The sequence below is a fragment of the Pan troglodytes genome, chromosome 6 (genome assembly GCF_028858775.2).
Source record: "Pan troglodytes isolate AG18354 chromosome 6, NHGRI_mPanTro3-v2.0_pri, whole genome shotgun sequence".
NCBI lineage: Eukaryota > Metazoa > Chordata > Mammalia > Primates > Hominidae > Pan > Pan troglodytes.
In genome coordinates this window covers 81,043,271-81,070,611 of record NC_072404.2, presented here as the reverse complement: position 1 = coordinate 81,070,611, position 27,341 = coordinate 81,043,271, and the positions used below count along the sequence as shown (strand labels likewise).

The window sequence follows — 27,341 nt, the reverse complement described above, 5'->3', positions numbered from 1 at the left end:
GCAGCATGACCAGACCCCGGACAGGTGTGGAGAAGCTGCTGGGCTGAGACTTGGGCTGAACTTCCGCTGCAGGTCGACTTATTCCCATCAGCACCAAAGCTGCTGGAGGGGGTCATCCACTAGCAAATGAAGGGGGGGGGGCGCAGCTTGGAGGCTGTTTCAGAAGGCCCCACCGAGCCACGGACTCAAGGCCTGGCCACAGCCCTCCCAAGCGAGGCCCAGATCATATTTCACCACGCTCAGAAAACCTTGTCAGCTCATTTCAGTCCACAGTGACTTTGCTTTCTTTAGGATCTCTCTTGCACTGTCCAACTCAGAGAATTTCAAATCTGAATGGATTCCAATGACGGAGCTAAATCAGGCCTCACCTCAGTTTTTAAATTACAATCAATAGGGCTGGGTCCCAGCATCTGTGTCTTAATGTTCCTCCATGTGATCCTCATGCTGAAAGGCTGGTATTTGAGAATCCCTTTTTTTGGGGAGTGAAGGGTTTTTTTTAGAGAGAGGCCTCACTCTGATGCCCAGCCTGGAATGCAGTGGTGGATCACAGCTCACTGCAGCCTCGAACTCCTGGCCGCAAGAAATCCTCCCACCTTAGCCAACCAAAGTGTTGGGATTGCAGGAGTGACCGCTGTGTCCAGCCAGGAAAGCCCTTCTGTTTCACTTGAATATTTCTGCAGCATACCTACAGCCATTGTTGTATTAAACGGCATCATTGCAGGAAAAGAAAAGGTGAGAGGTGACTGTTTTGCTTTTTTCTGAACATATCAGACCAAACCTGGGCTGTCTGGCACTTTTTTTTTTTTTTGAGTCGGAGTCTCACTCTGTCGCCCAGGCTGGAGTGTAGTGTCGTGATCTCGGCTCACTGGAACCTCCACCTTCCCGGTTCAAGTGATTCTCCTGCCTCAGCCCCACAAGTAGCTGGGATTACAGAAGTGCACTCCCACGCCCAGCTCATTGTTTCTGTATTTTTACAGAAAAACAGACAGGTTTCACCATGTTGGCCAGGCTGATCTCAACCTCCTCACCTCTGGTTATCTGTCGGCATCGGCTTCCAAAAGTGCTGGGATTACAAGTGTGAGCCACCGCACCTGGTTTGCCCATTTTTTGACAATGTATCAACATCATCTAAGATGGGCACTGCCTCAGTGTAGTGTGTCTAGACAAGGTGGCCGGAACAGAGAGGAATATGCATACCAGGCTTAAAGACGGGTTAAATCAGAGCTTTTCATTCCACAAAAGAGCAATTTTAATGAGGTCAGAACATGGATGTTCTAATATTTGAAAGCCTGTTAACTAGGAGAGAGAGAGAGTAAAGTGATTTGTTGTAGGAGGACACACCCAGCTCTGACGGTTTCAAGCGTCATGAATGCAAATTTGAACTCCAGAAAAGCAGAGCTTCCTAACAATGGGACTTCCACAGCAATGGGATTTCCTTCCGCATTCAGTTTGTGCCTTTCCCATGAGCGAGAGACTCCTAGGAGAGCCGCAGCCCGTTAGGAAGCCATGTGGGAACTCATCCACAGGTTCTCTTTTTTTTTTTTTTTTTTTTTTTGACATGTAGTTTTGCTCTTGTTGCCCAGGCTGGAGTGCAATGGTGCAACCTTGGGTCACTGCAACCTCCGCCTCCCAAGTTTAAGCCATTCTGCTGCCCCCGCCTCCTGAGTGGCTGGGATTACAGGCACCCACCACCATGCCTGACTCATTTTTTGTATTTTTAGAAGAGATGGGGTTTCACCATGTTGGCCAGGCTGCTCTTAAACTCCTGACCTCAAGCGATCCACCTGCTATGGCCTCCCAAAGCGCTGGGATTACAGGTGTGAGCCACTGTGCCTGGCCGGAACCCACAGGTTCTTTGGATGGTCTCTGAATGTCATGAAACTCTTTTATATTTAATTAAAAGAATTTTTTTGACACAAGGTCTTGCTGTGTTGCCCAGACTGGAGTGCGGTGTCACGATCACAGCTCACCGCAGCCCCTAACTCCTAGGCTCAAGCAATCCTCCTGCCACCTCAGTCTCTCAAGTTGTTGGAACACAGGTGCCAGCCACGACACCTGGCTAATTTTGTTTTGTTTTGTTTTGTTTTGTTTTAGAGATGGGCTCTTGCTATGTTGCCTATACTGGTCTTGAACTGCTGGCCTCAGGCAGTCTTCCTCCCTTGGCCACCCAAAGAGATGGGATTACAAGCATGAGCCACTGTGCACAGCTGAGATTTTTCGACTTAGTCTTTTTGTACACCCAGTATCTTATAGAATATCCATAATATAGATTCATAAATAAACCATTTCCTTCAATGGTATAAATAAATAAACCACTGCCAAAAATGGTGGAATTTTCTGAGTTAAGAGCAATACATATGATACAAAACTTGATATATAGAGTTTCTTAGCCAAACTGGAGGGGCTGGCTTTAGGTGATCCGTGGACTCCCTGAAATTGGGGACACCATTGGAAATATGTGTGAACTCATGGGCAGTTTCCTATGATTTCCAGTCCTCAAAATATCTCTTGGACTCAAAGATGCCTTAGGGCAGAGGACGCGTGTACCCCCAGTACAGAATCTCAGACAGTGAATGTCAGTAGACATTCGGCAGAAAAGCTCTGCCAAATTGAGTGCTCTGATGTGACTTTTTCATCAAGTCAATGTTCCTGGGATCTCTTGTACATGATAATCTCACTCTTGTAAGGTTTCATCGTTTCTGCTTACCCTACTTTTCTTTCCCATCCTGATCCCTCTCCCACCAGACCGGACTCTGAAACGGGCATGTACAGAGAAGAGGAGACCCCAATACGCTTCAAGCTTTGAGCGGAGAGGACACAGCCTCTGCTGGGACAGGGAACAGAGGGATGCGGAGACCCTGAAGATGCTTTTGGACAGTGGTCTGAGGTTGGGACAGTGGCAGGAGATACCATTCACCCAGGATCTCCAGGACAAGAGATCAGCCTGGCAGTTACATGTGTTTTTGTTCAAACTAGTTGCCAGGTTGGCATGAACGATGACATCAGAGATTCCGACCTTCCTGATTGGAGGGACCGGACTCTGTCGGCACCTGGCAGTTCAGTTGGACAACAGTAACTTCTCAGAGCTGTTCTCCACTCCTGACTTCTCCCAGCCTCGAGAATTGATAACACACTCTTCTGGATCCCAGCAGTGTCCAGAAGAAGACCAAGGACAGAACAGAGACTAGGTTCGGTGAGATGGGACAGATTTTGGGAAAGATCATCATGAGCCATCAACCGCAGCCCCAGGAAGAGCAGAGCCCCCAGCGGAGCACCTCAGGGTACCCCCTCCAGGAGGTGGTGGATGATGAAGTGTCGGGACCATCAGGTGAGGGGACTGGAGGAAGAAGAGGTGGCATAGGATTGACTAAGACGAAGGAAGGGGGCCAGGCGTGGTGGCTCACCCCTGTAACCCCAACACTTTGGGAGGCTGAGGCGGGCAGATCACCTGAGGTCAGGAGTTCAAGACCAGCCTGGCCAACATGGTGAAACCCCATCTCTACTAAAAGTACAAAAATTAGCCAGGCGGTAGTGGTGTGTGCCTATAATCCCAGCTACTTGGGAGGCTGAGACAGGAGAATCACTTGAGCCTGGGAGGAAGAGGTTGCAGTGAGCCGAGATTGTGCTACTGCACTCCAGTCTGGGTGACAGAGTGAGATGCTGTCTCAAAAAAAAAAAAAAGAGGAAGAAAAAAAGAAGGGTCAGAGGTCAGGAAGGAGAACCTGGGGAGGGTGTGTGGGAAGAATGGAGAAATTCAGGCTGGGTGCAGTGGCTCACACTTGTAATCCCAGCACTTTGGGAAGCCAAGGCAGGCGGATCACTTGAGGCCAGGAGTTTGAGACCAGCCTGGCCAACATGGTGAAACCCTGTCTCTACTAAAAGTACAAAATTGAGCTGGGCATTATGGCAGGCACCTGTAATCCCAGCTACCTGAGAGGCTGAGGCAGGAGAATAACTGGAATCCGGGAGATGGATGTTGCAGTGAGCTGAGATTGCACCACTACACTCCAGCCTGGGTGACAAAGCAAGATTCTGTCTCGAAACAAAAAAAAAAAAAGAGGGACTCAGAGAGCCAGGGACCAGGGAAGGATATGAGGCAGTGTTCTGAGGACAGAGAGAGGGAAGAATGGGGAGGGGAAGGAGTGGCACATGGGGTTGAGCAGAGGAGAAAGTCAGAAAGGTGGCTTGGAGAAGCCAGCAGTCTGCGAGGCTGGGGAGGATGGAGAGTGGTTTGGGGTTTGGGGTCGGGGTCTAACGTGATCAGTTGCAGAAGCATTACACGGTGGCCTGGTTTCTTTACTCAGCCCCTGGGGTAGATCCCAGCCCCCCACGTAGGTCCCTTGGCTGGAAAAGGAAGAGGGAGTGTTTGGATGAATCTGACGATGAGCCAGAGCAGGAGCTCGCCCCTGAGCCTGAGGAGACCTGGGTGGCGGAGACGCTGTGTGGCCTCAAGATGAAGGCGAAGCGACGGCGAGTGTCGCTCGTGCTCCCTGAGTACTACGAGGCCTTCAACAGGCTGCTTGGTAGGAGGACACCCCAGAGAGCACCTCCAATCCTGTTCTTTCTAAAGAGGAAACTTCCAATAACCACACTTTTCCAATGGGAAAAATATGCCCCAGTGGGTGAGCTCTCCATGCGGGAGGACTCTGAAGTGATCACACTTAGGAGACAACAGAGGATTAGGTAGACTTGATAAAGGTCGGTGCTTGGGATAAGAAAGCTTGGTTTTGGGCCAGGCGCTGTGGCTCCCGCCTGAGATCCCAGCACGTTGGGAGGCTGAGGCAAGAGGATTGCTTGAACTCAGGACTTTGAGGCTGCAGTGAGCTATGACTGCACCACTGCACTCCAGCCTGGGTGACAGAGCAAAAGTCTGCGTCAAAAGAAAAACCAAGGCTGGGCACAGTAGCTCATCCCTGTAGTTCCAGCTACTCGGGAGGCTGAGACAGGAGAATTGCTTAAACCCAGGAGGCAGAGGTTGCAGTGAGCCAAGATCAGGCCAATGCATTCCAGCCTGGCCCACAGAGCAAGACTCTGTCTCAAAATAAATTAATAAATAAATAAAAATAAAAATCAAATAAAGAAAAACAAAATCAAAAATCAAAAAAGTGGTTTCAGCTGTGCCCTCTGAAACTTAATGTTTCTTACTGACTTTTCTAAACCTAAGTGTTTCCATGCATAGTGAGGGATACCAAGGCCATGGTCACACCCTCATGTGTGACTGCCTCATGAGGAAATGATGGGAATTCCTTTATGACTCTGCAGTGGTCCCTCCGTGTCTGCTGGAGGGGATCCTGGCTGATTCCCAGCTCTACATCCTGTAGATTCTCACACCCAGGGCCTCCTTCGGCCTCTTCTCAGGGGAGTCTCAGAGCAGGAGCCTCTCTCCCTTGCCCAGTGAAAGTCATTCTCCCCTCTCCCATCCACCTCACCCGCGGCCACAATCCTGAGACTTTCCCCCGGGAGGCACACTTCTCCTCACTGCCCTGCTGCTCCCACGGAAACCCTGTCCTGCTTCTCACGCTGATATCTGCTCTCTAATCACAGAGGATCCTGTCATTAAAAGATTCCTGGCCTGGGACAAAGATCTGAGGGTGTCGGACAAGGTAAGGTTGTTCTCTATGTAACTGTGTTCCTGTTCTAATGCACGGCCAGGGGGAGGGCGCAGCTTCCAAACCCACAGTTCTCCCTCCACCACCTCCCACCAGATGCTCCTACAGTTTTTGTTTTTGTTTTTGTTTTTGTTTTGTGAGACACAGTCTTGCTCTGTTGCCCAGGCTGGAGGGCAGTGTCTCGGTCTTGACTCACTGCAGCTGATGCCTCCTGGGTTCAAGCGATTCTCGTGCCTCAGCCTCCAAGCAGCTGGGATTACAAACATGAACCACCACGCCTGGCTAATTTTTGTGTTTTTAGTAGAGACGGGGTTTTGCCCTGTTGGCCAGATTGGTCCCGAACACCTGACCTCAGGTGATCCACCCGCCTTGGCCTCCCAAAGTGCTGAGATTACAGACATCAGCACTGTGTCCGACCAGCTCCCATGGTCTTGAGTCTTGGCACCCACACAGTTTTTTTTCTGAGACAGAGTCCAGCTCTGCTCCCCAGGATGGAGTACAGTGGCATGATCATAGCTCACTCTAATTCCTGGGCTCAAGCAATCCTCTTTCCTTAGACTCCTGAGGAGCTGGGACTAGGCACATGCTACCATGCTCAACGAATTTTTGAAATCTTCGTAGAAACAGGGTCTCGCTGTGTTGCCCAGGTTGTTCTCCAACTGTTGGGCTCATGTGATCCTCCTGTCTCCACCTCTCAAAAAGTACTGGGATCACAGGCTTGAGCTGCCACTCCCGGCTATTCTTTGTCTTTTTATGATTTGTCAGCATCTCCCTCAGGACTCTGCTGGTCTCTTGCAGAGTGAATGAGTGGCCTCTGCCTCTCCTATGGGTCCTTTGGGATCTGAGCCCTGGGCCACAGTCTGGCTGCAGTCCTGAAGCTCCTGGGCCCTCTACTCTCAGCTCCTTGGGACAGTTCTCTGCCTGGCACACAAAAGACCCTCCTGACACCAGCCGACCTAGACACACCCCCTCCCAAGATCCTATCGGAGCCCACCATCCTGGGAGCATCACCGAAAACCCTTCCTCCGGCTTCTCGGATTTGCATCCGACCTTCGAATACCCCTCCACCCCGCAATTTCCACATGAGCACAGTCACCCCAATGCTGAGGTCCCTTCTCTGATGGGCAACCCCTCCCCAGACCCCCATTCCACTATCTCCACAATCTTCCTCTCCCAAGATGTGACCTCTCCCTCTCTGTGTTCCTTTCTCTCCATCAGTATCTCCTGGCTATGGTCATAGCGTATTTCAGCCGGGCCGGCCTCCCCTCCTGGCAATACCAACGCATTCATTTCTTCCTGGCTCTGTGAGTGGTTTGCTGCCTCCTATCCATCAATATCCAATGCCCTGGGACAGCGGGGGAAGTGGGATTGCAGCCTTTCTTTTATTCTTTCACCTATTTGTCCTCTTTATTCTGTGTACAAAAAAGACAGGATTGTAGTATCTTAGACTGTTGTCTCTAAAAAGAAACTCAGGCTGGGCGTGGTGGCTCAGGCCTGTAATCCCAGCACTTTGGGAGGCCGAGGCAAGCGGATCACCTGAGGTCAGGAGTTTGAGACCAGCCTGGCCAACATGGCAAAATCCCGTCTCTACTAAAAATAGAAAAATCAGTCGGGCATGTTGGTGTGCACCTGTTATCCAAGCTACTTGGGAGGCTGAGGCAAGAGAACCCCTTGAACCCAGGAGGTGGAGGTTGCAGTAAGCTAAGGTTGAGCCACTGCACTCCAGCCTGGGCAACAGAGTGAGACTTTTTCTCAAAAAAAAAAAAAAAAAAAAACAGGCAAAAAAAACAAACTCCAATGCCAGTGTACAAATAAAAGAGTAAAACAGGCCAGGTGCGGTGGCTCACGCCTGTAATCTCAACAGTTTGGGAGGCCGAGGTGGGCGGATCACAAGGTCAGGAGAGCGAGACCATCCTGGCTAACATGGTGAAACCCTGTCTCCACTTAAAAAAAAAAAAATACAAAAATTAGCCGGGTGTGGTGGCGGGCGCCTGTAGTCCCAGCTACTCGGGAGGCTGAGGGAGGAGAATGGCGTGAACCTGGGAGGCGGAGCTTGCAGTGAGCCGAGATCGCACCACTGCACTCCAGCCTGGGCGACAGAATGAGACTCCGTCTCAAAAAAAAAAAAAAAAAAAAAAAAAAAAGAACAAAAAACAAAAGGAACCATGAACCGCTCCTAAGGGGAGAAGAAAAGGAGCGGAGGAGCGGACATGACACTTCCCCCAGCAAGCAGACGTTTCCGGTTCTTCTCTCTCTCTCCTTCCCACATCAACCGCAAAAGCCATCAACCTCCTCCAGGTTCCCGTGACAGAGGTCACAGTCCAGGTCCCCCTTGCATCACTCGAATCCACTGTCAAATGCTCCCTGCTGGGGTCTCCTGGAGTCTCTCCCCAAGCCAAGGGGCTTCCTAGTGCAGCCTGAACATCTTTCCAAAGCACGACAACCTCACCGCCCACCTGAACAACTTCCTTAGCTGATGTCTTTCTCTATCGAGGCCAGGGTCCACAGTGCCAATTCCACCCTCTCTACAATCTCTACAACCACACTGGCTCGCCATCTTGGTGTTTCCTGGCTTGGCTTCACTGCTCCTTCCAAATGCCCTCCACTTGACTTTGCATTTGTGTTTTCTGTCTGGGTGTCCCGCACACATGTGGTTCTGAAGGGAAGGACCCATTCCTTGAAGTCGGTTCACCCTACAGCCTCTGTGATGCCTTCCCTCATCTTCCAACTTCTGCATGCCCGTAGCTCACCAGTTACATCCTATTATAATGTGTCACTGGGATTAGGTCATCTCCCCTGATTACTCCCAGTCCCATTTGACTAGATGCCTGTAGAAGGCAGGGTCCTGGCAAAATATCAGTGTATTCAATTGCTTTTTTTTTTTTTTTGAGACAGACTTGCCCTGTCCCCTAAGCTGGAGTGCAGTGGTGAGATCATAGCTCACCGCAGCCTCCATATCCTGGGCTCAAGCGATCCTCCCACCTCAGCCTCTTGATTAGCTCCGACTACAGGGCTGTACCACCACAACTGGACAGTTATTTACTTATTTATTTATTTATTTATTTATTTATCAAGACAAGAGTGTTGCTGTGTCTCTCAGGCTGGAATGGAGGGGCCCAATCTTGGCTCACTGCAACCTCCGCCTCCTGGGTTCACACAATTCTTATGCTTCAGCCTCTTGAGTAGCTAGGACTAATGGGTGTGCCACCGCACCAGGCTGATTTTTGTATTTTTAGTATAGATGGGGTTCCTCTGTGTTGACCAGGCTGGTCTCAAACTCCTGGTCTCAAGCAATCCACCTGCTTCAGCCTTCCAAAGCGCTGGGATTACAGGCATGAGCCACCGCGTCTGGCGTATTTTTTATATTTTTAATAGAGACGAGGGTCTTGCTATGGTGCCCAGGCCTGTCTCAAACTCCTGGCCTCAAGTGATCCTCCTGCTTCGGCCTCCCAGTGTGCTGGGATTCCAGGCATAAGCCACCACTCTTGGTCACCAGTTGGGTTTTTGTCTCCATCCTGAAGGAGTGGGAGACGCCCTTCATCAGGTCTCTGTCCAGCAGAGCCCTCCTGAGGAAGGCATGGCTCTCTGCAGGGTGGGTGCCAGTCCTGAGCTAGGGACGGTCCCTTACCTTCCTCTCTGGGAAGCTGACCTCAGCCGGAGGTCTCTCCTGGTGGTGCCCCTGAGCAGCAACCTGATTTCTGTCCTCAGCTATCTGGCCAATGACATGGAGGAGGACGACGAGGCCCCCAAACAAAACATCATCTGCTTCCTGTACGAGGAGACCCGCTCTCATATATCCTTGCTCCATGAGCTTTGGTTCCAGTTATGCCATTACATGAACCCGAGGGCCAGGAAGAACCGCTCTCAGATAGCCTTGTTCCGGAAGCATCGGTTCCACTTCTTCTGTTACATGCACTGCAGGGCTTGGGTTTCCCTGGAGGAGTTGGAAGAGGTGGGTGGGGCCTGGGGACGTGGAGGATGTGGGGAGGAATCGGGTGGGCTGGAGGCTGGACTAGGGGAGAGAGGGGTATCCTGGGGAGTCCCCGTCTTCTCAAAGCGCATTTGTTTTTCCAGATCCAGGCTTATGACCCAGAGCACTGGGTGTGGGCGCGAGATCGCGCCCACCTTTCCTAGAGCTCCAGGGACCGTGGAGGCCTGAGGTCATCGGCCTGAGAGAAGGTACATCTGCATCCTCCGGGGTAAAGGCAGAATATTGGGGTCTATTTCGGAAATCCAAGGAACCCAATTGCTTGATCTGGCTTCAAGCCTGGGCAACGTGGCGAGATCCCCTCTCCACAAAAATACAAAAATTAGCCAGGCGATGTGGGAGGCATCTCTACTCCCAACTACTCAGGAGGCTGAGGCAGGAGGATCGCTGGAGCCTGGGAGGTCGGGGCTGCAGGGAGCCCTGATCCTGCCACTGCACTCCAGCCCGGGTGACAGAGTGAGACCCTGCCTCAAAAATAATCATAAATACTGAGTTCGGGGAGGTTCATTATGATTGACGCACTTGAGTTACCGATTTGGGTCGAGGGTTCAGTGAAGCTTTGGTTTACATCTTGTGCAGCTAACCATGTTGAGCACAGAGCATGAGACTTCGTCATGAGGAGGGAGGATTATGGATTAGGCTTCTGGACTCGTGGTTCCTGATGTTGTCACATTAGAAACAGATCTAGCACGGTTACAAGTTTAGATCTGAAGTGACACAAAAGGCCCCAGCTGTGATGAAGTCCAAAGCCACATTCTCTGAGGGTGCCCTACTCCCTGGGAAGACCCACCCAAAGTCCTTGCTATGAAGCAGAGCACTGGGGCTGACCTTGGGTGTATTAAGTTTTGGAGTCAGGGTCACCAAAGTGTGAGTTTCACAGTTGAACACGATGGTTCAGAAGCAGGGTATAGAATGAAAGGCAGGAGATAAAATTGCACTTCTCAATTGCTCTGAACTCTAGCTAGACTTGACATGGGACGTGAATAACCTTCCTGTCTAGAGAGCTGCCTCCTTGAGGTGTGACATTGTCTCTCTCACTTCCAGAACACCGGACCCAGGGGAGATGTGGATTTTCAGCAGGAACTTTATTCCAGTGCTAATGGCAGACATCAGGAAGGAGGAGAGGAACCATTTGTGCAGATCATCTAGAAGAACCTGGACCATTCTTGACAGAGCTGAATACAGTGATCACGTTGTCCTCCAAGGAGCAGGGGTGGGGTGGGGTACTTCTAGGAGTCCTTGGAGAAAAGTAAGAAACCAGGAGTGTTTCCAGTTCCACCGTTTCCTGCGGCACCACCTCCCTTTTTATATTGCTGAATGCCAACCTCCCTGGGACGGAACCTGGAGGTCCTGTTTCTTACGGACTTGCTTGCCACAGTCCAGGAGCATTTGAAGGCACAGTGCAGGGGCTCAGATTGGCACAGAATTCTTTGTGAAATATGAGTGCCACAGACTGTAACAGATAGCTTCATGCACACTATGCATTTTATTGGTTTGTTTGGAAAATGTTGGCCATTGAATTATTAATAGGTTTATTTCAAATAGTTTGGAAATTGTTGTACTTTTGAAAACATGCTGTTCCTGTAGAGTTTTTTGATGAGAGTTATAGTTGTTATATATACATAAAGATAATTTTCTTTTCATTTTTAAGTGAGAATTCTTTTTATCCTAAATCTTTTATTATCTTTAAATTTTTTTCTGTATTATTATATGTGCTCCTGAAGCGAGCACTCTTTTTATCTATGATACTTCCATAATAATCTCTTCTATTTATAGCTATTGGTAGTTCCCCACCAGAAAAAAACATAATTCTGGTGATAGAAATTTTTATTTGCTGTTTAGGTTTGTGACTGAATTGTGAGAATTCCGTTGTGATTTTTAACATGTCTCAGATATATATACTAACACGTCTAATATATACTATCTATTTTATTGGTTTATTTTGAAAAACATGGGTATAGAATTATTTAAATATTATTTTATTTATTGAAATATTTATTAACTATATTTATTTATTTAAATATTATTATTACTTTAAATATTATTTTAAATATTTTGGAAGTACTGGTATTTTTGAATAGATGCTGTTTCTATAAAGCTGTGTGATGGGTGTTATAACTGTTGTATACACATACATATAATTATGTTTTCCTTTTTAAGAGAGGATTCTTTTCATCCTAAATCTTTTACCTTTCAATGTTGGTATCTATTATTACACGTGCTGCTGAAGGGAGCATGGTTTTTATCTATGATACTTAGTTAACATATATATTACATTTATAGCTATGTGGTAGTTCCCCTAAATTCTTGTAAAAATAAATTTTTATTTGATATTTAGTGTATGTTTGAAATGTGAGAATTCAGATGGAATTTTTTATCTTGTTTTGGCATGTTTGTATGTTACTTTAAAGAGGATGTGTGTTCTAAAGGAGGACACGAGCTGTGTGTTTTCAAGAGAACAGTGCAGTGCATCTCTTGGGGAAACATAATAAAGATGAACTTTTCTCACCTTCACAGTGAGTGTGATCATATTGTGGTCTGGATTGATTATTTGCTGTCAAGTGACATTTTTCCTTAATGGGGTTGTGGTTATTTGAACATATTTATTAGCTTTGGAAGATAATCCTGTGCTGTTTTTTATGTAGAAAAAAACATAAGGCTGGGTGCAGTGCTCACACCTACAATCCCAGCAGTTTTGGAGGTCATGGCGGGAGGATCACTTGAAGCCTATTTTTAATTTTTATTTTTTAAAGAAAAACAACAGAAGAGAAGGCTGATCCCAAGCTACAGGGTTTTTTTGTTTGTTTGTTTGTTTGTTTTGGAGACAGTCTCGCTCTGTCTCCCAGGCTGGAGTGCAGTGGCACAACCTCGGCTCCCTGCAACTTTCACCTCTGCATTCCACCAAATTCTCCTGCCTCAGCCTCCCAAGTAGCTGGGACTACAGGCACCCGCCTGTACGTCTGACTAACTTTTGTAAAAATAGTAGAGACAAGGTTTCACCATGTTGGCCAGGCTGGTCTCAAACTCCTGACCTCAAGTGATCCACCCGCCTCAGTCTCCCAAACTGCTGGGATTATAGGCATGAGCTACTGTGCCCAGACCCCAAGCTAGAGTTTTAAAGCAGGAAATGAGAGAAAGATATTGAGAGAGGAAAACCAGGTGGTAAGAAAACTCTAAAGGTGGCTGGGCGTGGTGGCTCACGCCTGTGATCCCAGCAGGAGTTCGAGACCAGGCAGGAGAATCACTAGCAGAGAAAATGTCTCCCCAACCCCTCTCAAAAAAAAAAAAAAAAAGTCCAGGCGCGGTGGCTCAGGACTGTAATCCCAGCACTTTGGGAGGCTGAGGTGGGCGGATCATGAGGTCAGGAGATCAAGACCACCCTGGCTAATACGGTGAAACCCCATCTCTGCTAAAAATACAAAAAATTAGCTGGGCGCGGTGGCAGGCGCCTGTAGTCCCAGCTACTCCGGAGGCTGAGGCAGGAGAATGGTGTGAACCCAGGAGGCGGAGCCTGCAGTGAGCCGAGATCGTGCCACTGCACTCCAGCCTGGGTGAAAGAGTGAGACTCCATCACAAAAAAAAAAAAAAAAAAAAGAAAGAAATAAAAAAAGAAAGTTCCTGCAACAGTTCAAGCTGTGAAAGGCAGGCACTCTGCCATGCAATTCTTTGTGATTTTTCTTTTTTATTTTTGGAGTCGGGGTCCTGTGCTGTCACCCAGACTGGGGTGCAGTGGTGCGGTCATAGCTCACTGCGGGCTCAGACTCAAGCTCAAGCGATCTTCTTATCTTGCCTTTCTAATTGCTGGGATTATAAGCATGAGCCACTGCACCTGGCCTGTGTGACGTAATTCTGATGTCAACTCCCTGATGTTACATCAAATGCCACAGGTTAAGGCCACCAGCCCCCGCTAGGCTGCCCTCGCTTCAGATGCAGCTGCAAGCTTGGGTGTCCACAGACCGCATGTACTTCTCACCAACTGGCTGCAAATTTGGAGGTTCCCACCACGTCCTCAGGTTTGATAATTCACTATAACAACCCACAGAACTCTGAAAAGCATGATACTTTCTCTTTCTTTATTTGAGACAGAGTCTTGCTCTGTCACCCAGGCTGGAGTGCAGTGGCCACCATGCTTGGCTAATTTTAGTATTTGTATTAGAGACAGGGTTTCGCCATGTTGGCCAGGCTGGTCTTGAACTCCTGACCTCAGGTGATCCGCCCACCTTGGCCTCCCAAAGCGCTGGGATTACAGGCATAGCCACTGTGCCTCGCTGACTTCTAGAGTTTCAATAACAGAGATGTGGTTCAAGAAGAAAAGGGAGACATGTTTTGTAGACAGCAGGAGCTTCATGAAAAGAAGCCAATGAAGGGCAGGATGTGTAGCTGTCTACCTACAGGAAACCAGCCGGGAGCCTCCCCACAGGGACTTCAGCACAGACGGCTGGGAAAATCTGCATTAACCTGAGCTCTGGACCTAAGAGAGGACAAGGCCTTGACTGTTTCTACAGACTCACAAGACGCAATCTCTGCAGTCCATGCCCGTGGTGTGATCTGGGAAACAGGGGGCCTTCTAAATGCCAACAGCAAGGAAATCAAATGTGCAACAGACAGAAATACCGGCATTGACACGGGCCATGGAAAGGCCTAAACAGATGACTGCAGTCCACTGCCAAGGTCATCAAAGGGGTGACTCTGAAATAATACATTTCAGACGCCATGGCCCAAATAGCTGCACGAGGTGGGGAAGTCCTCCACGTGCCTCTGCTTCCTTCAGTACCTCTTCATGAAATAAGCTGAGGTACTTCCCTGGGGAATTTCCTTTCTCTTTCTTTCTTTTGAGACGGAGTCTTGCTCTGTCACCCAGGCTAGAGTGCAGTGGCGCGATCTCGGCTCACTGCAACCTCTCCCTCCCGGGTTTTGGCAATTCTTCTGTCTCAGACTTCTGAGTAGCTGAGATTACAGGTGTGTGCCACCATGCCCAGCTAATATTTGTATTTTTACTCGAGACAGGGTTTCACCATCTAGGCCAGGCTGGTCTTGAACTCCTGACCTCATGATCCACCCATCTTGGCCTCCCAAAGTCCTGGGATTACAGGCACGAGCCACCACACCCAGACTTCTTTTTTTATTTTTTGAGATGAAGTTTCGCTCTTGTTGCCCAGGCTGGAGTGCAATGGCGAGATCTCAGCTCACTGCCACCTCCTCCTCCCAGGTTCTAGTGATTATCCTGCCTCAGCCTCCCGAGTAGCTGGGATTACAGGCACCCAACACCAAACCCAGCTAACTTTTTGTATTTTCAGTAGAGATGGAATGTCACCATGTTGGCCAGGATGGTCTTGAACCCCTGACCTCTAATGATCTACCCGAATTGGTCTCCCAAAATGCTGGGATTACAGGCGCGAGCCACTGTGCCCAGCCCCTCCCATACCTCTTTTGGCCAAGGCAGTACAATTCAGAGAATCTTGCCAGGGAAGACTGGTAAATGGACATCAACATGATGCCTATGGCTCCTGGTGGATTTAGATACCTCCTGGTGCTTACTGATACCTTTACCAGTTACATGGGGGCTTTTCCATGCCAGACTGAAAATGCTGGAGATCACTGATCAACCTTCAACTATTTACTAGCAGAACACTGAGGGGACTCTGCAGTCACCAATATCTCCTATTGCACTTGGATAAACACCTCCCGGGAAATAGAGATGAACAGAAAGGAAATAGTTAAACAAGCAGAATGGCTACATTCCTTCAACCAGAAGGGTCCATTAGTCTGTTTTCACACTGCTATAAAGAACTACTGGAAACTGGGGAATTTATGAAGAAAAGAGGTTTAATTGACTCACAGTTCTGCAGGCTGTACAGGAAGCATGGCTGGGGAGGCCTCAAGAAACTGACAATCACGGCAGAAGGCGAAGGGGAAGCAGGCACGTTTCTGGCCATGGTGGAGCAGGAGAGACAGAGAGAGTGAAGTGGGAGGGCTGCACGCTTCTAAACAACCAGATCCCATGAGCGCTCACTCACTATCACGAGAACAGCAAGGGGGACGGCAGCCGCCATGAGCCAATCACCTCCCACCAGGTCCCTCCCTCAACACTGGGAATTGCAATTTGACATGAGATTTGGTTGGGGATACAGAGCTGAACCATATCAAGGGTAGTTCAACCACTGAGATTGATTGATTGACTGAGATGGAGTCCCGCTCTGTTACCTAGGCTGGAGTGCAGTGGCACAATCTCGGCTCACTGCAACCTCCGCCTCCCAGGTTCAAGCAATTCTCCTGCCTCAGCCTCCCTAGTAGCTGGGACTACAGCACACGCCACCACACCTGGCTAATTTTTGTATTTTCAGTAGAGACGGGGTTTCACCATGTTTGCCCGGCTGGTCTTGAACTCCTGACCTCGTGATCACCCTGCCTCGGCTCTTCTTTTGCTGGAATTACAGGCGTGAGCCACCGCACCCGGACAACCACTGAGATTTAGAAGGCAGTCGAGTCCACTATACCACACCTCACCTGGTTTCTTCCCCTGTTGGGGCCCCTCGTGGCCACTGTTCTGTTACTTTTTGGTCCTATTTATTTAAATGGATGGTGAGCTGTTTGTCCTCCAGGATCCAACACTTCCACCTTCAGCTTGTATTACAACAATACCAGCCTTTCAAGCTACTCCGGGTGACCCCAGAACTCATCTGAACTCAGAAGCCCAAGAGTTTCATTCCTCTCACTTTAGGGGACTAAGTGCCCCTGGTCAGCATGAAGTCGATACAGAAGCATGACCTCCATCCCTAATCCCTCAAGAATGAGGAGTGGAAGGTGTTGGCAGGAGGGTGGGACGCGGTTTGTAAATCTGTAACTGCATCAGACCAAATCTAGTTCAACTTTTTTTTTTTTGATGGAGTTTCACTCTTGTCACCCAGGCTGGAGTGCAATGGCACGATCTCAGCTCACTGCAACCTCCACGTCCTAGGTTCAAGCATTCTGCTGCCTCAGCCTCTGGGGTAGCTGGGATTACAAGGGTGCGCCACCACGCCTGGCTAATATTTATATTTTTAGTAGAGACGGGGTTTCACCATTTTGGCCAGGCTGGTCTTGAACTCCTCGACCTCAGGTGATCCACCTGCCTTGGCCTCCCAAAGTGCTGGGATTACAGGCGTGAGTCACCGCACCCGAATCAGTTCAACTTTTATGTAATGAAGTTGTCAGTTGTTTTTCAATTGCCATCGACCCGCAGGTTGAAGGTCATGTACCCTGTGCATGCCCAGGTTAACCAAGCGTGCCACCGTGGAGTGGAACCTAAGAGCTCAGCCTGAAGAGCTCGGACCGATTTAAGAACCAGACACCCCAAGGCAGGAGCCAGGATCCAATCACATTGAGTTTTGGTGTCACCCCATGGCAGGATCCACTCAGATCACACCTCCCAGCATTACTTTATTGCAAGATCCAATCAAATCACACCTCATTACCCTACGCTTATAAAACCTGACATAGCCCCCAGCTGTGTAAGGGAGATTTGAGTACTTCCTCCTGTGTTCTTGCTGGCTGACTTACAAAAAAGCTTTAAAAAAAAAGCCGGGCGTGGTGGCTCACGCCTGAAATCCCAGCACTTTGGGAGGCTGAGGTGGGCAGATCACTTGAGATCAGGGGTGCAAGACCAGCCTGGCCAACATGGTGAAACCCCATCTCTACTAAAAATACAAAAATTAGCTGGGTGTGGTGACACACACCTATAATCCCAGCTACTTGGGAGGCTGAGGTAGGAGAATCACTTGAACCCAGGAGGCGGAGGTTGCAGTGAGCCAAGATCACACCACTGCACTCCAGCCTGGGCGACAGAGTGAGAAGACTCCGTCTAAACAAAAAAAGTTAAAATTAGCACCGAATGCTTTACAAGTAAAAAAAGTTTTTAGCTGCATATGTTTAAGTAACTTTTTAGATTATAAGAAATATGCATGCAAAATGGAAAGGCACAAAGAAGAGAGCAAAAAGTGCATGAGATCTCACATCCGAGGATAACTGCTGAGAACATGGAAGTGCTGACTCTTCCAGTCTTTATACTATACACATTTAGGCCCGTTGTTTTGTTTTCATAAAACTGTAATCATATAATACAGACAGTTTTATAATCTGCTTTTTAAACACAACAATTATACAACATTTAGCTGTTTCATTTGCATTCAAATTCATAAGGGTTCCAGTAACTCATTTATCAGAAAACCAAGAGAAATATTCTCATAAAAATATAAGTACATAAGGTCAGGCATGGTGGCTCACGCCTGTAATCCCAGCACTTTGAGAGGCCGAGGTGGGCAGATCACCTGAGGGCAGGAATTCGAGACCAGCCTGGCCAGCCTGGACAACATGGTGGAACCCCGTCTCCACTGAAAATACAAAAATTAGCTGGGCGTGGTGGCGCGTGCCTGTAATGGTAGCTACTCAGAAGGCTGAAGCAGGAGAATCGCTTGAACTTGGCAGGTGGAGGTTGCAGTGAACTGAGATCGCGCCACTGCACTGCAACCAGGGCGCCAAAGTGAGACTCTATCTCAAAAAAAGATAAAAATAAAAAATAAAAAATATGTATATATATGTATATATATTTTTCCAGACAGGGTCTTACTCTGTCTCACAGTCTGAAGTGTAGTGACGCAATCATAGCTCACTGCAGTCTCAGGTTCCTGGGCTCAAGTGATCCTCCCACTTCAGCCTCCCAAGTAGCTGGAACTACAGGTGCATGCCACCATGCCCAGTCAATTTTTTTTTTTAATTTTTCATAGAGACAGAGTCTCACTACGTTTCCCAGTCCTAATAAACACTATGTGATAAAAAGAAAAAAGTAAATCATCCTGAAGTTAAGTCTTTAATGAGAAATGCAAATAAAGCATTTCACAATAAATTAGGGGAAGAGAATCAACTGAAGAATAAACATCTTTAGTAAAATCTTTTGCTCATGTGCATTAACCAATACTCTTGAAAACTGGGATTAATTTACTGTACCTTCTTAATATTCCTTTGAAATTCTTTATGGTGCAGAGGTAGCGTAGAAAATAACTGCTTCACGCTGACTGTCATCCCTCTGGGGTGGGGGTAGGGGGTTTTCTGGATGATTTTCCCATCGTGATCAAACACCAGTCGAGTCCCAACCTTCGCCGATACGTGGCAGGTAGAAATGGTGACATCGCTGTGAGAGAATACCAGGCATGGTGTGTTCAGTGAGAGATCCGTGATGTTGGGCACTGACTACTCTTTTCTTCACTTGCTTTTCTCTCAAAATTTTCTTAAAAAGCTGATGATCCCTCTGAGATAACCGAGATCTAAACGGTTGAGGAGTCATCATAAAATCTAAGGTCTGGCATCTAAAAGACAGTGAGACAGAGAGCACTAAACATGCTTTGTTTTGATAAAAGCTTTGACTTCATTTTTCAGGTTGAATTGCAAAACCATAAATGATCTCAAGATTTATTGATTCTCAAATAGAGATTTGTTTTGTTATTACTCTTCAAACAAAATTTTTTAAAAGAATTTTTTTAAAGAATTTTAAAAAATTTTTTTAAAATTTTTTAAAGAATCCAAAAGATATTATAATTAAAATGTATATGTAGGGCAGGGTGCGGTGGCTCGTGCCTGTAATTCCAGCACTTTGGGAGGCCAAGGAGGGCAGATCACTTGAGGCCTGGAGTTCCAGACCAGCCTGGGCAACATGGCAAAACCCCATCTCTATTAAAAATACAAAAATTAGCCAGGAGTGGTGGTGCACGCTATAGTCCAAGCTCTTCAGGAGGCTGAGGCAAGAAAGTCACTTGAACCTGGGAGGCAGAAACTGCAGTGAGCTGAGACTGTGCCACTGCACTCCAGCCTGGGTGACAGTGTGTGACTCTAAAAAAAATATATATATATATGTATGTATATATATATATGTGTGTGTGCGTGTGTGTGTGTGCATGTAGTTATTTATAAAAATTTAGTATCTGTGCTATAATTAAATAGTGCTTTGGTGAAGTGTTTCCCTAAAAATTGATAATGAAAACCAATGGTAACTATCATTTATTACCTATATGTTATGTTCAAATTGAGAAGTTACTGTTCTAATAAGGGTAACCAATTTTTTTAACAATACTATTTGCTTCATTTCATTCATTTATTGCTCACATTTCAGAAGTACTAGGACTTAGATTGGCAGTGAGACAAAACAGAATTCAGAAGCTAGAAGCTGAGATATTGAGACAGAAAATTGTAAATAATAATGATTCCAATTAATTTTCAGAGAGGTTTTTCTAAGGGGTCAAGTGAATGGATAAAAATATTTTATCACCTCAGTGCACAAAGTGAGCTCAGAGCTTCCCCCCGAAAGCCAAAAGTTTCAACCTGAGGTACGTCGGCAAACTCTTGAATCTTAGATGTGTGATGTTTCAGAGCTGAAAGAGAGTATAAAGTAAGGACTAAGATATTTCAAGTGCTATAACAATAAATATACATGATATCTAGTAACTGGCTTGAAAAAAACTGTTTTTGTGTTTCCCAAGACAGTGTTACTCAAAATTCTAAGACATGTGGCCCAATTATTTTATAATAGGATTAGAAAAAATTAACTTACTTAAGCCTTCGAACTTTTCTTCTTCTACCCCACATCCATTGCCTGAAACTTCAATGAGATCCACTCCATAGTCCTTAAGCTTTAGATCTAGAAAGTTTAAAATATTTATATATTTATTAAAAATGGACCCACGCTATCAGTTTTTATATTGATATTATTTATAATGTGCAAATTTAAGTGTCGTAACTATACCTTTAGTTAAACATACTAGTGTCATTTTGTATATTTCATTTTTATAAAGTTCTTTCTGGCCATTTACTAGACCAGATTAAATAATTTAGCATTTTCTTTCTTTCCTCTTTTTTTTTTTTTTCCTTACACTAGTCAAGTGAAGCAGTTGGAGTGGAGAAGGAACAAAAAAATCTGTAACTGGTTGTGATCAATTAGTTGTAAAGACTGTTGCACTTTGACCAGCCTTTTCCTTTGAAAGAAATAATTTTAACATACCCAGTAAGGAGAACGGGGGCCGGGTGCAGTGGTTCATGCCTGTAATCCCAGCACTTTGGGAGACCAAAGCGAGCGGATCACCTGAGGTCAGTAGTTCGAGACCAGCCTGACCAACATGGAGAAACTCTATCTCTACTAAAAATACAAAATTAGCCAGGTGTGGTGGTGCATGCCTGTAATCCCAGCTACTGGTGAGGCTGAGGCAGGAGAATCGCTTGAACGTGGGAGGCGGAGGTTGCAGTGAGTTGAGATCGTGCCATTGCACCGCAGCCTCGGCAACAAGAGCAAAACTCCATGTCAAAAAAAAAAAAAAAAAAGAAAAAAAAACAGAACTGGTTCTGGAATCATACTTCCTAGATTCTATTTTATTAGCTTTATAATCTCAAAAAAAGGAAATTTACTGTCCCTTAATTTCCTCAACTGTAAAATGGAGGTAATAAGTTCTATCTCATAAAGTTATTTGGCAGATTAATAATTTTTTGTTTTTTTATTTTGTCATTTTCTTTTTTTTCTTTCCTTTTTTTTTTTTTTTTTTAATTTTTTGAGATTGACTTTTGCTCTTGTCACCCAGGCTGGAATGCAGTGGCACAATCGATCTTGGCTCACTGCAACCTCCACCTCCCAGGTTTAAGCAATTCTCCTCCCTCAGCCTTCTGAGGAGCTGAGATTACAGCCATGCACCATCACATCTGGCTAATTTTTGTATTTTTAGTAGAGACAGGGTTTTACCACATTGGTTAGGCTGGTCTTGAACTGCTGACCTCAAAGCATCAGCCCCCCTCAGCCTCCCAAAGTGCTGGGATTACAGATGTGAGCCACTACTCCAGGATTTATTTTATTTTATTTTATTTTATTGTTTTGAGATGGAGTCTTGCTCTGTCCCCAGGCTGCGGTGCAGTGGCACAATCTCGGTTCACTGCAACCTCCACCTCCCAGGTTTAAACAATTCTCATTCCTGAGCCTCCCCAGTAGCTGGGATTACAGGCTTCTGCCACCAGGTCTGGCAAATTTTTGTATTTTTAGTGGAGACAGAGTTTCACCATTTTGGACAGGCTGGTCTCGAATTCCTGACCTCAGGTATCCACCCGCCTTGGCCTCCCAAAGTGCTGGGATTACAGGCGTGAGCCACCACACTCGGCCTACTTTATTTTTTAATAGAGACGAGGTCTCACCATGTTGGCCAGGTTGGTCTTGAACTCTTGGCTTCAAGCAATCCCCCCACCTCAGCCTCTCAAAGGGCTAGGATTACAGGCGTGAAACACCACGCCCAGCTATTCTGCAAATTAAATGAGATATTTCTGTGCAATTCTTAGCGTAACACCTGCCTGGCGCACCATAAGAACACAATAAAAGCTGTTGTTATTATTATTACTACCTAGCTAAGTACTAGGCACATAATAGGTGCTAACTTTAACTTAAAAATAATAATTTATTACTACATCAACACTTGATAGTCTTATTTCAATAACAAATGTTTCTTGACTACAACAACATTCACTGATCATTTCTTGTGGCTTAAAACTCTCCCAAACTTACCAATATTAGTGGCACCAGCATCCAGACTGTTTTCTACTAACTCCTTCACCGCAGTGCTTAGACTCAGTACCACCGGCCCAGAGCAAATCTGATGGACTGACTTCCGATCAATAGGTTTGATGGCCTTAGCAGGTTCTGTACTAAAGAAATGTTACAAGAAACAAAGCAAGTATTCAGCTATATATTTTCATCCTGATTTTAACTGTGGGAAATGACTCAACACTGCAAATAGTTTATGGGTCTAAACTATTCATTTATTATATTAACAAATACATTTATCATATCCAGAAATGGAAACATTGTTTTACAATCCTTAAACAAGTACCCAAAATACTTCTGGATAGACACTTCAAATTCAACAGATCCTTACTATCTAGTATCCACATGGAGAAAACATACATTGTATCTCTCAAATTACCAAAATCTTTGGCAATAATGGTGTCTTCTTTCTTGAAAACTGAAAGCATGGCCCGTGTGGTGGCTCATGCCTGTAATCCCAGCAATTTGGGACACAGAGGCAGGCGGATCACTTGAGATCAGGAGTTTGAGACCAGCCTGGCCAACATCGTGAAACCCCGTCTCTACCAAAAATATAAAAAATTAGCCAGGCATGGTGGTGGGCGCCTGTAATGCCAGCTACTTGGGAGGCTGGGGCAGGAGAATCGCTTAAACCTGGGAGGCAGAGGTTGCAGTGAGCTGAGATTGCAGCATTGCACCCCAGGCTGGGCAATGAGCAAAAAAAAAAAAGTAAAAGCAACATAATTTCCCACATAATTAGAAAAACCAACAGTATGCTGGGAAATACACAATGTTTAAGTCAAAATCATCTCAGAAATTGGATACCAGTTATATAACTATTCCTTATACACAGTTGCCTTTGATACCCTACTCCAAATTGAAGCTGCCAGCTGCTGTCTTAGCAAAGACCCTCAAAGTTCTTGCTGTACTTGCTTTAAGAGTTTTTTTTTTGTTTTTTTGTTTTTGTTTTTTTGTTTTTTGTTTTTTTGAGATGGAGTCTTGCTCTGTCGCCCTGTCGCCCAGGCTGGAGTGCAGTGGCACGATCTTGGCTCACTGCAAGCTCTGCCTCCCGGGTTCACGCCATTCTCCTGCCTCAGCCTCCTGAGTAGCTGGGACTACAGGCGCCCACCACCATGCCCAGCTAATTTTTTGTATTTTTAGTAGAGACAGGGTTTCACCGTTTTAGCCAGGATGGTCTCGATCTCCTGACTTCGTGATCCGCCCGCCTCAGCCTCCCAAAGTGCTGGGATTACAGGCGTGAGCCACCACGCCCGGCCCGCTTTAAGAGTTTTATAACGGTTTCATTTCCCCTTATTCCCTGCTCCAACCCATCCTCCACTCTATCACCAGAGCTATTTTTGAAATCACGAATCTGGTCAAATAATTTTTCTGCTTGAAAAATTACTAGTGCCCCACTTCCTACTATATGAAACTTAAAATCTAGTCATCACTGGGCCCCAAACTACCTTCTTTTCAGAATCTGTCTAATCCTTTCCCTTCATCAAGTCCCCTACATCATTATTATTATTATTATTATTATTTGAGACAGAGTCTCACCCTGTCACCTGGGCTAGAGTGCAATGGCATGATCTCGGCTCACTGCAACCTCCACCTCCCAAGTTCAAGTGATTCTCCTGTCTCAGCCTCCCAAGTTGCTGGGATTATAGGCACCCACCGTTACACTCAGCTAATTTTTGTGTTTTTAGTAGAGATGGGGTTTCACCATGTTGGCCAGGCTGGTTTCTAACTCCTGACCTCAGGTGATCTGCCCGCCTTGGCCTTCCAAAGCACTAGGAGTACAGGTGTGAGCCACCGCAACTGGCCGTCCCCTATATTGCAGCACAGTGAACAACTGTTTCCTGAACATCACAAGCTCTTTTAGACACTACAGTGTATAAGCAGGTCTCTGTCTAAACTGCTCTCCTCTTGCTCCTCTGCCCAACCAATGTCTGCTCATCCAAAGAATGTATCCCATGTGTTCATTAACTTAGCAAGTTCCAGTAAACAGTTTAATTGATCACTCGTTAAGAGAAGGCAGGAAACCTCCATGAAAAGAGAAATCAGTGGGTATTTCCTACAGCATTTAACACATTGTAGGCCTTAAATAAACTCTTGTGAAATAAACAAACCTCTTTACTCTTCATTCTATGTTGCTAAGAATCTCACCAAAGTCTGTCTACCATGTGAAACTGCAGATGACCTCACAGAAAATGGAAAGAAGTATCTCTAAAAATAAGTTTATTTGGCAACACACTACAGGCTACAGGTCCAGTTCTGATTTTTTTTCTTTTTTCTTTTTGAGATGGAGTCTTGCTGTGTCACCTAGGCTAGACTGCAGTGGTGCAATCTCAGCTCACTGCAACCTCTGTCTCCTGGGTTCCAGCGATTCTCCTGCCTCAGCCTCCCAAGTAGCTAGGATTACAGGCACCTGCCACCACGCCCAGCTAATTTTTGTATTTTTAGTAGAAATGGGATTTCACCATGTTGGCCAGGCTGGTCGTGAACTCCTGACCTCATGATCCACTTGCCTTGGCCTCCCAAAGTGATGGGATTATAGGTGTGAGCCACCGCACCTGGTCCACTTCAGATATTTAGATACAGACGGCAAATTTATTTAAATGTCTCAATACATTTAAATGTAGTTACCTAAATATATCTAATATATTTAAATGCAGACAGCAAATTTGCGTTTACAAATCTGACATGGAATTCAACTGTGCTAGCCAAGATTCGGTGTAGCTTACTAGCCAGAAATCACATACCCTAACAGGTAAAAATGCATTGCATTTTTTAAAACTGCGCAGCTATGCAAATTAGGATGTGTCTGGACGCTCTACTGTCCCCAAAATGACCTCAATTTTTTTTTAAAGGCCAGGCACAGTGCATTACGCCTGTAATTCCAGCGCTTTAGGGGGCCAAGGCGGGCGGACTGCTTGAGCTCCGGAGTTCCAGACCAGCTTGGGCAACATAGCTAAATCCCCGTCTCTACAAAAAAATAAAGTAAAAATTAAAAATAAAATAATATAAAAATAAAAATAAAAGGGGAGAGAGAACAGGTAGAAAGGAAATGCATTCAGTCTATGGGGATTTCACGTTCCGGCTTCAAGTCCACGGCCCTGTGATGGGATGTGGGCAGGGCCTGAGACAGGCCGAACCCAACTCTTCACAGGGCCGAATTCTTTGCCCGCAGCCCAGCACCCCGAAGGAGCTTGCCTCGGCTTCAAGGCGCACCTAATGGGCACCGGATCGCTGGGGCGCTGAGGATGCCGCTCCGGGGCCTCCACGAGGCGGCCTCGCCACGCGCCTCGGCCATGTTCCCCCCATTTCCAGGGAGGTTGGACGCCATGGTTCTCAAAGAGGGCGCGCGAGAGGGGCGACCGCGAGCCCAGCTCACCTCGAGCTCTCAGCTCGCTCCAAGGATGCAACACCGGATCCGCCTCGGAGACTGGGAAAGTTCCCTCCATGGCTCCCACAGGCGCCCCGCCTCCTGGGCTCCCAACGGCTGCTTTCGACGTTGTGCTCCACCCTTTCCAGGCGGGGCGGAAAAAATACTTCCCGTCTCTCCTTTTCGCCTAGTGGCTCTGTCAAAGGTCGAGTCCGTGACGTCAAAGAGCCTGGACCAATCAGAGCACACCGGACTGCGTTTTTTTCCGAACGCCGGCAGCAGGGTCAGAAGGGAGGTGGTCGCCCTCCGTCGTGGCCTGGCGTGGATTCCGAGCGTTGGTGTCTGGCGGTTTCCGACCGTTGGTGTCTGGCACGCGCCACCCCGATGTACCAGGTAAAGCCCTATCACGGGGTCGGCGCCCCTCTCCGTGTGGAGCCCACCTGCATGTACTGGCTCCCCAACATGCACGGCAGGAGCGGCGGCCCAGCACTCGGCACTGGCCACTTGCAGGTAGGAGCGCGGGGCCCCCCGCCCACTGCGCACGCGCGGCGGCCGGGTGCTGGCCCCGGTGCCCCTAGGCCGGATAGAGTGCGTCCCAACCGATTCGCGGCCCCACCCCGGCATCTGTGCCGGCCGGCCAGGGGCTCACCCAGATTTTTATGTTTTAAAAGATTTATTCAGGCCGGGCGCCGTGGCTCACGCCTGTAATCCCGGCACTTTGGGAGGCCGAGGCGGGCGGATCACCTGAGATCAGGAGTTCGAGACCAGTCTGGCCAACATGATGAAACCTCGTGTCTACTAAAAATGCAAAAATTAGCCGGACGTGTGTCGGGCGCCTGTAATCCCAGCTACTCGGGAGGCTGAGGCAGGAGAATGGTTTGAACCCTGGAGGCGGAGCTTGCAGTGAGCTGAGATCGAGCCATTGCACTCGAGCCTGGGCAGCAAGAGTGAAACTCCGTCTCAAAAAAAAAAATTATTATATACATATATATCTTTATATATATTAAATATACCTTTATTATGCGTATTATATATATTGTATATTATGTGTAATATATGACATAATATATTATAAAATATATTATATATTATATATATATATATTTTTTTTTTTCCTGGTCGAGCGCGGTGGTTCACGCCTGGAATCTCAGCGCTTTGGGAGACCGAAGCGGGAGGATTGCTTGGGAGACCGAAGCGGGAGGATTGCTTGAGCCCGGAGAGTTTGAGACCACCCTGAGCAACATAGCAAGACCCTTGTCTCTATGTTTTTTTTTTTTTTTTTTTGAGTTGAAGTCTTGCTCTGTCGCCCAGGCTGGAATGCAGTGGCCTGATCTCGGCTCACTGCAAGCTCCACCTCCCGGGTTCCCGCCATTCTCCTGCCTCAGCCTCCCCAGTAGCTGGGACTACAGGCGCCCGCCACCACGCCTGGCTAACTTTATTTTGTATTTTTAGTAGAGACATGGTTTCATCGTGTTAGCCAGGATGGTCTCGATCTCCTGACCTCGTGATTCGCCTGCCTCGGCCTCCCAAATTGCTGGGATTACAGGCGTGAGCCACCACGCCCAGCTGCCTTGTCTCTATTTTTTAAATGTTTTAATTAAAATAAAAATCTATCCATATTTTTTCTTTTTTTTTTTGCGTATGGCTGCTTAAACATTTTAGTTCAGAATTCTATCCTCTGAAAAGTGAATAGCACATAAATGCTCATTTTGAGGAATTACAAAGCGAACCCCAGGGTCACCACCTCCCAGGTTGACACACATTGTCACCGCTCCATTC

The 27,341-nt window shown here is 46.9% G+C and overlaps 2 protein-coding genes across 18 annotated transcripts in view; one reads left to right on the top strand and one right to left on the bottom strand.

Moving 5' to 3' along the window:
• LOC751032 (uncharacterized) overlaps nt 1-25,848 on the bottom strand; it is a 341,389-nt gene extending 315,541 nt beyond the window's left edge. For all 16 annotated transcript variants that reach the window (XR_010158493.1, XR_010158494.1, XR_010158496.1 and 13 more), the window contains exons 1-6: nt 25,409-25,848; nt 22,160-22,299; nt 20,177-20,263; nt 19,895-19,997; nt 18,580-18,763; nt 15,437-15,525 (exon numbers count right to left, since the gene is read on the bottom strand). Coding sequence is in view for 10 of the 16 variants with exons in the window: in XM_063814431.1 (XP_063670501.1) it covers nt 15,437-15,525; nt 18,580-18,763; nt 19,895-19,997; nt 20,177-20,263; nt 22,160-22,299; nt 25,409-25,641 (836 nt within the window). In the remaining 6 variants the exon portion in view is untranslated. The remainder of the gene's footprint in view (nt 1-15,436; nt 15,526-18,579; nt 18,764-19,894; nt 19,998-20,176; nt 20,264-22,159; nt 22,300-25,408) is intronic.
• Nucleotides 737-10,864, top strand: LOC129135498 (speedy protein E12-like). 2 transcript variants are annotated; one of them, XM_054655742.2, is made up of 7 exons: nt 737-3,328; nt 4,305-4,523; nt 5,545-5,603; nt 6,828-6,913; nt 9,318-9,561; nt 9,684-9,788; nt 10,642-10,864. In XM_054655742.2, the coding sequence occupies exons 1-6, from the start codon at nt 3,199-3,201 to the stop codon at nt 9,741-9,743; spliced, it is 798 nt and encodes a 265-aa protein (XP_054511717.2). In that variant the 5' UTR covers nt 737-3,198; the 3' UTR covers nt 9,744-9,788; nt 10,642-10,864. The 2 variants fall into 2 exon arrangements, with proteins under 2 accessions (XP_054511717.2, XP_054511716.2); XM_054655741.2 differs by having other exon boundaries at nt 9,684-10,659.
• Nucleotides 25,849-27,341: the final 1,493 nt, after the last annotated feature.